We start from the raw sequence: 12431 nt of genomic DNA, 5'->3' as shown, positions 1-12431 counted from the left end.
TGTTCTCTCTTTGCAGCACTTAAAAACTGCACATTTACCAATGGAAATTACGTCTTCAAATTTCAATCCTATTATTCTGCGACAGAATCAGTTCAAGTCCCAGGGTGTCAAGATGATCCCAGTCCTGCAGAACAAGCGCTGACGGAGGGACTCAGCCTCTCAGCTGATACTCAGTGAGATACATCAGAGATGGAAGAAGTACTCAGAAAACTAAACCTGAGTAAAAGTACTGTGATCACAGCAGAGCCATAAGTCTTTTCAAAAACCTAACTTTAAAAACCCTCTTGGATTAGGTGTTGCTGGCATCAACCTTGTTTCTCTTCTATAGACTTTCTGCTGGATGTTACCCCAAACCGGCCAAATATTACAGCCTGTTGAAGGACAGACCAGCAGGGATATGAAATCCTGAGGGATCTTTAACACAGTGCATTCACCATGATACTAACTTACATTGTCTGTAAGTAAGTTAAAAAACAAACTGTAAAATCATTATTTTTAAATTCTGTTAAACTCTGTAAATGTATTTTCTACGGACCTAACCATTTTTTAAACAAAACGAAATGTTAGGTTTAAATGAAACCCTTTGATAAAGGAAAATTAATTGAAACAGTTGTAGTACCTACTCCTGGCCAGCAGGTGGCAGTGCACGCTTTGATTATGACGTGAGAGCCTGATGAAGTGTTTACAGAGAAGCAAAACGTCCATTACTACTTGAGGACCAGTCGCTGGTCACTTCAGTCTCGTTTTCCATCAAAGGACTCCGGCTTCAGGCTGTTAAATCTTAAACCATGGCCAAGGACATGACTCTGCTGTGGGGCTCCGGCTCTGCTCCCTGCTGGAGGGTGATGATCGCTCTGGAGGAGAAGAACCTGCAGGGCTACAACCACAAACTGCTCTCCTTTGATAAAAAGGAGCACAAGTCCCAGGAGGTGTTAGATATAAACCCCAGAGGACAGGTACCGTGCCTCTTACAGCCAGCATATTAATGTATTTACAGACTACAACCTGCAGTCCCACCATTCATAGAACCCCCACCAGAGGTGCTTTTTTGTTTAAGGCAAAATGTATACTTGTTGAAACATGACTGAATGCTAGAGACGAACCACATTGGTGTGAATTTGAATTCGGCTCACATTAAAATCACCAAGAAGCTTTGTTTTGTCAGGAAATCGATCTTAAATGAATTTCCATTACTAACCAAAGTGTGTTTCACACAAACGCACCACAGGGGGCGGAACCTACCAAGCAATGATAACAGGTCCTACAGGTGTGCTAACAGCATGCAGATGTTAACAGAAGTATTTTAGTGTCACTTAAATGATCAAGTCATGAGTTTGTCGGAGTGTATTTCACTTTTAAACAAGATGAAATGTAGTGGCTAAATTGTTATGGTAGTCTGGCGTCTATGAGTCTACCCCGTCAATGATTCAGGACTCTGAGAACCTGACCGCTCAAGTTCATTAACGTTACCTTAATGGGCAGTGCATTTTTGTACAGTACTTATATGGGAAACACTGCAGACACAGATTCTTAACAGATAACTGGCCGCCATGTTTGTTATAAAGTCCCTTTGTGATAGAGCTCAGCAGGTTGTCTTAATTAGCTCCCATAAGCATTAAGGTTTATGATAACACTGATAATAGTTAACCAATGAACTGTCTGTCTCACTCACATAATAACCAAGTACATTATATGGTATGATAATAACCTGTTTTATTTTGAAGCTCCCCTCTTTTAAACATGGAGACAACATTGTTAATGACTCCTATGCAGCCTGTTTTTACCTGGAGGTGAGTCAACTTCGATACCTATTCTCAGCAAGAAAGTTTACACATAGTAGTAATAATAATAATAATAATAATAATAATAATAATAATGTGAATTATTGTGCTAAATTCAACATTAAGAAGTGTACCTTGTCTTGATTTTTAGAGTCAGTTTAAGTCCCAGGGAAACGCCCTGATCCCAGACAGCCCAGCTGAACAAGCACTGATGTACCAACGCATGTTTGAGGGACTCGTCTTCTACGAAAAACTCAGTAAGACAATTACATTGAATTCCCCTCAGCAGACAGGTTAAACCCCTTTTAACTGCAGAGCATGGGACCTCAAGGCTGTGATAAAAAAAACCCAAAACAAAACAAAAACATAAAAAGACCGCAACACAAAATTGCCTCTTGGTCCGTTTTAAGGGCCCGAGCGTCAGCATCGCAATATATGTGCACAGTGGTCACACGTGCTATGTCAAGTAAGGCAAAATAACTCAAAAATATTCAGCCACAACTGTTTCGCTGCTTGATACAAAAGAAAAACATAAACATTTCTCATTTTCCATCATTCAACTACAAGAAGTCCGTCTCATATTCGATAATTCAGTCTGAACGGTTCGTAGAAAAATAGTTTTGGTTTGCTGTGCATGTCGAGCCTACATGCCACTCACTCACTGCCCTTTTTGAGAATTTCTTGCTAAAGACTACAGTGTCCGTCTGTTTGAGGGAAATTTAGGTGGCTTATTTTTAATATGAAACTATGTATTTGTTACCTGCTTTTTATAGTTTATACAAGTCATAGTAAGAAAAATGTAGAGCATTGCATCTTCTTCTTTAAACAATAAAATACTCATGTTTTAAAACACTACATACAGTTATGCCAAGGAAATAACATCATAGACCGAGTGAACCTCTTAATATATTAATGTGTGTGTGTGTGTTTTCTTTCTGAAGACGCAGTCATCTACTACAAGTGGTTTGTCCCTGAAGAAGAGAGGCATGACTCAGCTCTGACGAGAAACAAAGAAGCTCTGGCCACTGAACTGAAGCTCTGGGAGGGTTACCTGAAGAAGGTACAGTATGCTCTGTAAACACACACGATGTCAACATGAACTGACGTCTTCAAACATGCTGTATTTTCCACTTCTTTGTTTCAAGCTGGGCTCAGGCTCCTACCTGGCAGGAAAGTCCTTCTCACTGGCAGACGTGACCGTTTTCCCCACTGTTGCCTATCTCTTCAGATTTGGGTCAGTAGGAGAATTTTCTAGGAGTCGCATCGACATCATAAGTGATCTGTAGATGTATGGCTTGACATTCCTTCTCTCTGTTCTGTAGGTTGTCTGCTGAGCGTTACCCAGTACTAGGAGAGTATTACGCTCTGCTGAAGGATCGGCCCAGCATCAAAGCCAGCTGGCCGCCTCACTGGCTGGAGAACACTAAGGGACAGGACACACTCAAAGAGATCTGAGGTTCTCACACAGTCTTGGATCGATTCTACGGAAATATTTTGCCGGATAGGTTCAGCTCAGTGTGTCAAATGTGATACAGCTTTTTTTTTGTTTTACTGACAATGAAAAGGTTGTGATTACCTGTGTGCTGTTGCAACAGCAGAAATGGATCTTCTATTTTTGTCAAGCTAACTTTCAGATTTAGTTTATTTTAGGTTTACTATAGGCATGTTCCCGCCAGATCTTTCTTCTTCTTCTTCTTCTTCTTCTTCTTCTTCTTCTTCTTCTTCTTCTTCTTCTTCTTCTTCTTCGTTTTTTAAATTAGCTGGCAAACACAGGCTTGTAGGTATTTGTGATATTGTTGCGATAGCAATTTTTGTTTCCGATATACATGGCTTGTACATGTAACATTAATCTGTAGACTAATACATGTACACGTTACTATGACAACAGGAATAAATGAATGTTTCATTTTGTACTTCAGTCAGTTTGGATTAATGGGTTTCAACCTATTTGTTGTACTCATTAAAGTCAATTACAGCAAAATGTCATTGTAAACCTGTATGTTGGCTCTACAGTTACACTGCATACATGACAGCTTCATATTTAATCCTGTGTATTATTTTGCATTAGTGTAAAATGCTTAACTTCTATTTGACATCTGTAAGAGCTGTGCTGATAACACATGTTGGGTGTTTCTCTGGGCCCATGCTCACTTCTGGCACCTCTGTGAGATGAGGCTTCTATATTGCATCCCATCCATGGATTTGCATTGTTTGTAGAATGCACAACTTCTTTTAGAAATTCACAACAGCCGTATTATGTGTTGGTGAGCATCACTTTAATTACAAATAGATTTGAGCGTCTACTATATAGAGACATTTGACATGCTTTTGAGGTCAGGTTCAGGTCCTGCACTCACGAACAGCAGCACGACAAGACTTCTGTGATGTCACATCCTGTTCCTTGTTGAAGTTGGCTCTTTTATCCAATACAACCTGTTGAATGTTGTGGATGTCTTTGGTGACATCACTGAACGGAATTGATCAGATTACGTGCAGCTTCCTGTGGAGCGACAAAAGGCTTCATTCTACCTTATCCATGCATGCAGGAGTACTCCCCAGGACTTGTGTAATTTAGTAGAGTTACCCCCATAGATCAGTTCCTGGAAGCCATGCTGGCAGGAGCAGCAGAGGGTCTCACACTCACTGATAAACTTTACAATGCATATAAAAATGATCACATGTAGAGAATGAGCCTGCACGACCAAATGATTGTAATTACAAAAAAAATGAATAAAAAACATAGTGGGAAAGTAGATGAAAATAAGACTTTACAAAACACCAGATGTGTCCTCCTGTGGCATGGATACATATGCAGGGTAAAAAAAAAACATTATCTGGAGATGGTTGCAGCTTATGGTGGGCCTTTTGAAACTGCAATAACAAGAAAGATCAGTAGGTGGGAATAGTACTTCACCTCACTACAATATGGTAGTAACACATGGAGCATTTAGGATACTTTTGATATCAAGTTTTGCTGCTAAGCTTTGTCATTGACAGGTTATAAGATGACCTACAATCACAAGATGAAAATCAGTGGTGTAGTGGATATTATTTAAATGGGGGAACGCCATTCTAATGACAACATCACAAAGAATACTACATGCATGTATGAACACACTGTTACGACCCTAGTGGTCATAAATGTTTGTCTGTTTTAAATATCCCTGTTTTACCTGTGTGAGTGAGAGTATGTTTGTGTGATTGGTTGCAGGTGTGTCTGTGATTGTAGGTTGTCCCTGGGAGCTGATTGGTTCCTGCCTGAAGACAAGGGTTTAAAGGCCGGCTCCTCCCAGTTCCTGTGGGCTCTCCTCTGCTGCTGTCCAAGACTACCAGCATTTGTGGGATTGTGGACAAACTATGTTTGATAATAAAACTATGTTAAAACGCTCGCTGCTGGTGGTGTTTGGAGGATGGGAAGAGGGGAGTACTGGATGGATACTTTTGCGTTAGTCACGTTGTGAGGTGTGGCCGTAATTAATACTTGTGTGCAGTAACTTTTGTGACTTTTGGTTGTGGTAACTGGACTCTACTTTTGTTGGGTCACTTGTGGTTGCAGCTTAAGTGTAAGCTGGCAACATTTTGTGTAGTGGTGACTACAGAGTGATGTCTTTTGTGTGGTCACATAGGTGTTACTGATTTAGTGTATTAATTAGTGTGATTGGCATGGTGTCACTCCCCAGATCAGTGGATCTTCAGTGGTGGATGTGGCTTCCCAGTTTGTCTGATCACTTTTGTCACACTCCTTTTTATATTAACATGTGGTTGGAGATCACTAGGTGTCTATTTTGGATGTGGTAGTGGCAGTTCACTTTTGTTGGGTCACTTGTGGTTGCAGCTTAGGTGTAAGCTGGCAACATTTGTGTGTAGTGTTGACTACATAGTGATGCCTTTTTGTGGTGGCTGTTGCACTCCACTATTGTGTTGGGCACCTGTTGCTGTTTTTGGTGTGTTTGTTACCACAGTTGGTGTATTTGCTTTTTGTGTCCTCTCCTCATGGTGGTGGCCATTTTGTTTGTGGGAGTGGCACCCACTAACCAGGTTCTGGGTTCTGTTTTTATGTAGATTTGTTTTAAGGGGGGAATAGACATGTGATTGATCAACCCCGACCAATGAGTTAATAATTAGAGGGCTCCTTGTGATCTGTGTTTAACAATGCCTCCTAGAAAAACATACACCCTACAACACTAAGGAAAAGAAACTGAAGCTCCATGCAGCTGTTCACAATAGTTTCTCTTTTTATGTCTCCAACAACAGAACCAGTTCAAGGCCCAGGGAAACAAGCTGATCCCTGACTGCCCCGCTGAACTGGCAATGATGTACCAGCGCATGTTAGAGGGTCTTACACTCCACCAGAAAATGCGTATGTTAACCCTGATGCTGTTGTTGCAAAACAACACACACACATTGACCCCATAAGATGTGCATATTAATGATATTACAACACCTGAGCAACTTAAATGTTGTTAAGTTTTATCTGATGGTTCATGACTCATCCGATTTAGAAGCCTGCCTTCAGGGACTTTGAGCTACATTGCTCTTAGCAACTGCCCCCTTCTCAAGAGACCCATGTTGTTCAAAACAACTCCCATGAGCTAATGAGCTGCGCATATCTATCTATAAATACAATGAATCTCTGTCTGTGTGTGTGTGTGTATGTGTCTGTTGGTCAAATATCTCTGCGGATAAGGATCACACTGACCCGAGACTTTCAACATGGCTGCTGCGTGGTGTGCATCTAAGCATTTGCTTGTACTGCAATGATACCGTGAATAAATTATTTCATAAATGCTTTACAAATTCCACGAGCATTGTCCACCAGAGCCACCACAGTCACGTGCGCACCAGAACCAATCACTACACACCGTGGCCACGTGCGCACCAGAGCCAATCACTGCAGAGCTCAAGCCCACGACATACCTGAAGAAACAACTGGATTTATACCTGCAGCGGCGCGAGCTGGACCGGGATTTTGCCGGCGATTCGGTCCGTTCTGTTCTGTTCTGTTCTGTTCTGTGCATCTAAACTGACTGTTGTGGATTAATGAGATTAAACGAGTCCGGACCGAGTCTGTTCGGGTCTGAGGAGATCCGGAGACGCGCGGACAACAAAGTGGAATCGGAATCTGTGGATGTTCGTGTGTAGCTAGCGGCTAGCTAGCTGCTAGCCGCTAGCTACACGGCCCACCTCCCGAGGCGACGGACTGGACGCATCGGCATGTCCAAAACCGGACCTAGGGTAAATAATGTCCGCCACGCTTTTTCGCGAACATTGCCGTCACGTTTGCTTTGTGTCTGGTGCAGAAGAAACGGTAAAAACGGGCTTTTGTCACGAAAGGGTCCAAGCAGCAAGTTTGGTTGTTGAGGAACAGGAAGTTGTGGGAGGGACCTAGGCGGATGATTGACAGGCAACGACGGTCGGTGTGTAGACAGTGATATTGAGAGTTGAGAGATTTGTGACATTTAGCATGTTTGGAGTGTGTAGTTAGTGTGTTATGTAGTGTTTGGTGTAGTGTGTTTAGTGTGTAGTGGAGTCGGTTTTTTGTTTAATGAGTCAGAATAATGAGGAGAAGCTGAATGTGGAGCAGGCAGTGCAGCTCTTAATTCAGCTGGAAGGAGCTCAGGCAGACCTGAGCATTGCCTGCATTTAAATGTAAATAGTTACATATAACTTTGTACATTTTTTAAATGTATGCACAAATTTAGCAAACAACAATTTATATTTGCATTATAAGTAAAAAAATAAATGGTTTGTTAAACACATTTGTGGTTTTCACAGTAAAAAAATCTAACTTTTTCTACTCGGATTTTATGTTTTTTTTTGTGATTTTAGGTCCATTGTGTTAATACAGTATGTCAAAATGAAAAAAGAACTGTACAGTCACACATGTGAGGTTGTGCTGAAAATAATGACACCAAGTAAATAGCTTTCAAGGTGAAATATAAAGGCAAAATCAAAAATAGTCAAAAACAGCCAATTATACCCTGGAATATCGGATTTCACAACAAACCTAAATATCCCTGATTTCCCACCTTCAAACACAGCCTCATTTGGCCATCCATGAAAAAGCTGCTTAACCTCCCACTTCATTGTTTGAGGAGGGGTGCAAAAAGAAGAGGGCCACTTTTCCAATAATTACCATCAGCATGTTCATAAATGGATTTCAAGATGTTAAGTGACTAAAGTTTTTCTGAATGGGCTGCTTCAAACTTTATATGACCCACTTCTTCTGTCTTTACTGATGTTGCAGAATTCTCTGACTGACTCCACCCTGTGCTGCAGGAGACACAGAGACAATTGGCCCACAAATGTGGGAGTGGCTGTTTCATGACTGACAATCTGTTTCGACATTTTTCAGTTGATGTCATCGCCTACAACTGGATAGTCCCAGAGGAATAGAGACACGACTCTGCTTTGAAGAGGAACGGAGAGAGTCTGACTGCTGAGCTCAAGCTGTGGGAGGGTTATCTGGAGAAGGTAAGACTGAAGATTATCAAATACTGCCATGAGGTTCATAACTCAGTTAGCCGTGCAGCTAGCGGTTGGGCCTGTGTGCGCGGGACCAGGGGATTGTTCGTGGTTACGCTGCTAGCAGAGGAACTTTGGGACCACGGTGAAGTTATTTTTTTTTGGATGTCTGTGAGCTAGTGAGCAGAAAATGAAGCAGGTCGTGTGTTTGATGAGCTCTGCAAGAAACTTGATATAACTTCTTATATGTCCCCTATAAAAGAATAATGTTAGATATGGTTTGATTCACACAAAAACAATGTTTCTTCGGGTTGACTTGTTATTGGTGAAAATTATAATATGATAACTGATTTCATGTAGCACTGTGATGGAGCGACTCCGTCACTAACTGTAGGTAGCGCATACACACACACCTACACACACAATGCACATTGCTCCGTGGTGTCGCTGGATGCAAGCAGCACACACACACCTGTATGCACACACACGCCTGGCACATGACTCTCGGACCCGTTCACGTCGGAGCGCACACACACACGCCCGACTGACGGCTCTCCGACACACACGCACCTGTCCGACACACGGCTCTCGGACCTGTTCACGTCGGAGTTAAAGTCAACCCGCAATTCTTTCCCTTAACTGCTTAGTAGTGTGATCAAGGGTGCACACTTCACTCTACTGTTTTCGGGTTACATACATACTTACACCAGCAGTACACATTCACAAATGGATGAAACACATCACACTCACCTGGTCCTTGCCCACGCAGGCAAAATGGGGGCGAAATAATTTCTGCTCTTAAAAGGAGTAGGACGGGTCATGTGACCATGAATAAAAATGTTTATTATTTTTATTGCGATTGTGTGGCCAAAGAACATGTTATGTGTATGGAGAAATGTTGGATGGCAGGGTGAAATGAGTGTGTAAAACACACTCATGTTTTAACAGCCTGTAAACATTTCATCTACATATGGTGTCAGAAGTGGGATGGCTAGTCGGAGAAACACAACCCGCCCTACAAGGCAGCGCATAGGACTGCATTCACAACGGCGAGTGCAGTCAGAGGTTGCAGCACCCTATGAAGACCTGGCTTAGGAGACGGTTCCTGCTTCATCAGAGGAGGATGAGGTGGAGAGCAGGTATGGAGCAGCAGGCCCCATAGCGTCTGCAGCCCCGGCATCAACAGGGGGCCAGGGGGGAGAACTGTTGTCTATGATGAGAGACTTCCTGGCAGCACAAAATAGGAGCGAGTAGGGCTTGTTGGCAGAGCTCCGAGGCCTGAGAGCCTCTCTTCCACAGGCTGACCAGATGCCTCAACCCACCACCCAGCCACCTGTCCACACCTCACCAGGGCTCAACCAACCATATGCTGCTATTACACCAAGCACGGCGACCGCAAGCAGCCCAAGACTTCACCTGCCGACGCCAGCACTCTGGCGTGGGCAACGAGAGGCATCATCAGAGGCGGCGTCTCCACAGGTGCAGGACTTTGATAGCAGACCAGCGCATTGCCAAAAGATGGGGATGGCCAGAACGTGACTGGGCCTGCAGACTCGTACCACTACTGTCTGGAAAGGCATTGGAGGCCTACACCATGATGGATGAGGAGAGGGCCCACTGCTACAACGACCTGAAGGAGGCACTGTTGAACAAGTTCGACATCTCACCAGAGACGTATCGGCAAAGGTTCCGATCCACCATAGTACCACCTGGCGACACACCTACAGAGACTTACCACCGCCTTAAAGGTCTCTATCGACGCTGGATTCGGCCAGAGCGGCGCACCAAGGAGGAGGTCAGTGAAACCATCATCCTGGAGCAGCTACTCAAGGTACTTCCACCAGAGGTGAGGACCTGGGTTAAGGAGCATGATCCAGAGGAGGGACTCGCCGCTGCCAAGCTAGCACTCCAGTACCTCAATGCTCGGCGAGGAGGACCACCTGCACATCCCAACCACATGGCACACAGACCTACACTCCAGCCAGTGCAACCCCGGCCTACAAGGAGAGAGACCAGCCAGGAGCTGTCAGGTAACCTCAGCTCCTCTACCCCAAACCAACATGGACCTGGTAAGGACCTTGTTTGTTTTTACTGTCAACAACTAGGACACAAAGCTTCTGTGTGCCCCATATGCAAAGCTAAGCTGACCTGCGCTTGCTATGCACCCCGGCCTGAGGTGGGTGATGGTGAAGCGAGGTTTCGGCAGTACAAAACTGTGACTGTTGGTGACCAGCAGGTTACTGCTCTTTTGGACAGTGGTAGTTCCATGTCACTGATTAGACAGGATCTAGTACCAGTAAGCAGTATGGATTACAGCAGACAAGAGGACATTCTGTGTGTTCATGGCGATAGGCATCCATACCCCACAGCAGAATTAACTGTGGTCATTGATGACCAGCCATACCTGATGACTGTTGGGGTGGTTGCAAAGTTGCCTGTTGCTGCCCTCTTAGGCTGGGATTTACCTGTGCTGATGGACTTATTGCTGGAAAACAGGCCAGCGAACATGCACTCTGGGAAGGGGGGTGAAGACAATGTCAATGTTTCTTGTGCTGTGATCACTCTAGCTCAGGCAAAAGCTGGTGTCGCATTGCTCCCAGACTCTGATAGTAGTCTGTGTGAGGGTGGCACTCAGAAGCTAATAAAAGAGGATCCTTGTGGTCAGCCTCTCACAGACTTGGACAGTAGTCTGTTCGATGGTGGCACCAAGGGTCCAAGAAAGTCCCGTCACCAACGCCACTTTGAGAAGCAGCTGAGGTCAGCGGAGCCCAAACCAAAACTTGTTTGTCAAATCAAATGTGGGCTGTACCTAATAATGTTTCTGTACTACAGAGGGAAGATGAAACACTGAAACATCTGTTTGCTAAGGTGGTAGTGGAAGCAAAGGGTGATTGTGTGGGGAGAGAGAGTTTTATTGTGGACAGGGATGTGTTGTACATGGTGAATAATGACCAGAAACGCAACAAAATGTAGTCCCTGCTAACTGTAGGTCACTTGTCATGCACCTAGCATGTACACTTCCCTGGTCCGGACACCTTGGCCGCCACAAAACATATCTGCGCATCAGTTCAAGTTTCTATTGGCCCTCCATGTACACAGACATTCAGACATATTGTGCCACATGCCTGACATGCCAGAAAACATGCGCTGCCCACAAGTCTGACCGAGCTTTTCTTCAGCCACTTCCTGTTATCTCCATTCCCTTCTGCAGGATTGCTATGGACATTGTGGGCCCTCTGGTGAGAAGCAGCGGCGGACATGAATACATATTGGTGGTGAGTGACTATGCTACCCGTTTCCCAGAGGCTTTTCCCCTGCGCACGATCACCACACCTGCTGTGATGCGGGTGTTGGTGCAACTTTTTTCCAGGGTGGGAATACCAGATGAGATCCTATCCGATCAAGGGACCAACTTCACGTCCAGGTTACGACCCACAGACCGATGGTCTTGTTGAAAGATTCAACCAGACCTTGAAGAGGATGCTGCAGAAGTTCGTGGATGATACTGGCAAGGACTGGGACCGGTGGCTACCATTCCTGCTCTTCACCTACCGTGAAAGTCCCCAGGCATCAACGGGTTTCTCCCCCTTCGAACTGCTGTATGGCTGGGAGGTACAGGGACCCTTGGATCTGCTCCGGAAAGGCTGGGAGACACCGTCAACAACCCAAAGCGACAGAAGTGTGGTGCAGTTCGCGCTGGAGATGAGGGAGTGACTGGCAAGGTACCAGGAGGAGGCAGCGGTTAATCTGCAGGAGGCCCAGAGAAGCCAAAAGACTTGGTATGACCAACAGGCCATGCGCCGTGAGTTCCAGCCTGGTCAAAAAGTGTTGCTGCTTCTCCCTTCATCAAACAGCAAGCTCCTGGCAAAATGGCAAGGGCCATACCTCATCACCCGAAAAATGGGCCCAGTGACCTACGAGATCCATCACCCAGAAAAGAAAAAGACCAAGCAAACCTACCATGTAAACCTCCTGAAAGAATGGAAGGACCGGCTGGTCCAGGCTCCAACGGAGGTTCTGCTGGTAAGGAAGTTTGACAGTGATGACGAGGCAGAGACTGAACTAGAGACCCTGACTAGCCCAGCTGTTCCAGTGTTGGCACATCTTGAACCCGACCAAGCTGCACAGCTCCTCCAGGTCTTCAAGGAGGCCCCTTCCTTATTTGCTGCCAGCCCAGGGAAAACA

At 44.7% G+C, this 12431-nt stretch overlaps 1 protein-coding gene across 2 annotated transcripts; it reads left to right on the top strand.

Annotated features, from left to right (window-relative positions):
- Positions 1-662: 662 nt before the first annotated feature.
- Positions 663-3762, top strand: LOC115578776 (glutathione S-transferase A-like). 2 transcript variants are annotated; one of them, XR_003983525.1, is made up of 7 exons: positions 663-956; positions 1725-1790; positions 1933-2038; positions 2723-2841; positions 2927-3015; positions 3104-3458; positions 3504-3762. XR_003983525.1 is itself a non-coding variant. In XM_030411939.1 (6 exons), exons 1-6 carry the CDS (start codon positions 789-791, stop codon positions 3234-3236), a joined length of 681 nt encoding a protein of 226 aa, XP_030267799.1. In that variant the 5' UTR covers positions 663-788; the 3' UTR covers positions 3237-3762. The 2 variants fall into 2 exon arrangements, 1 of the variants encoding a protein (XP_030267799.1); XM_030411939.1 differs by having other exon boundaries at positions 3104-3762.
- The last annotated feature ends 8669 nt before the right edge of the window (positions 3763-12431 follow it).

Source organism: Sparus aurata, chromosome 3 (genome assembly GCF_900880675.1).
Source record: "Sparus aurata chromosome 3, fSpaAur1.1, whole genome shotgun sequence".
NCBI classification, from domain to species: Eukaryota; Metazoa; Chordata; class Actinopteri; order Spariformes; family Sparidae; genus Sparus; species Sparus aurata.
The sequence above is the reverse complement of the archived record's forward strand: the minus strand, read 5'-3'. Positions and strand labels throughout refer to the sequence as shown.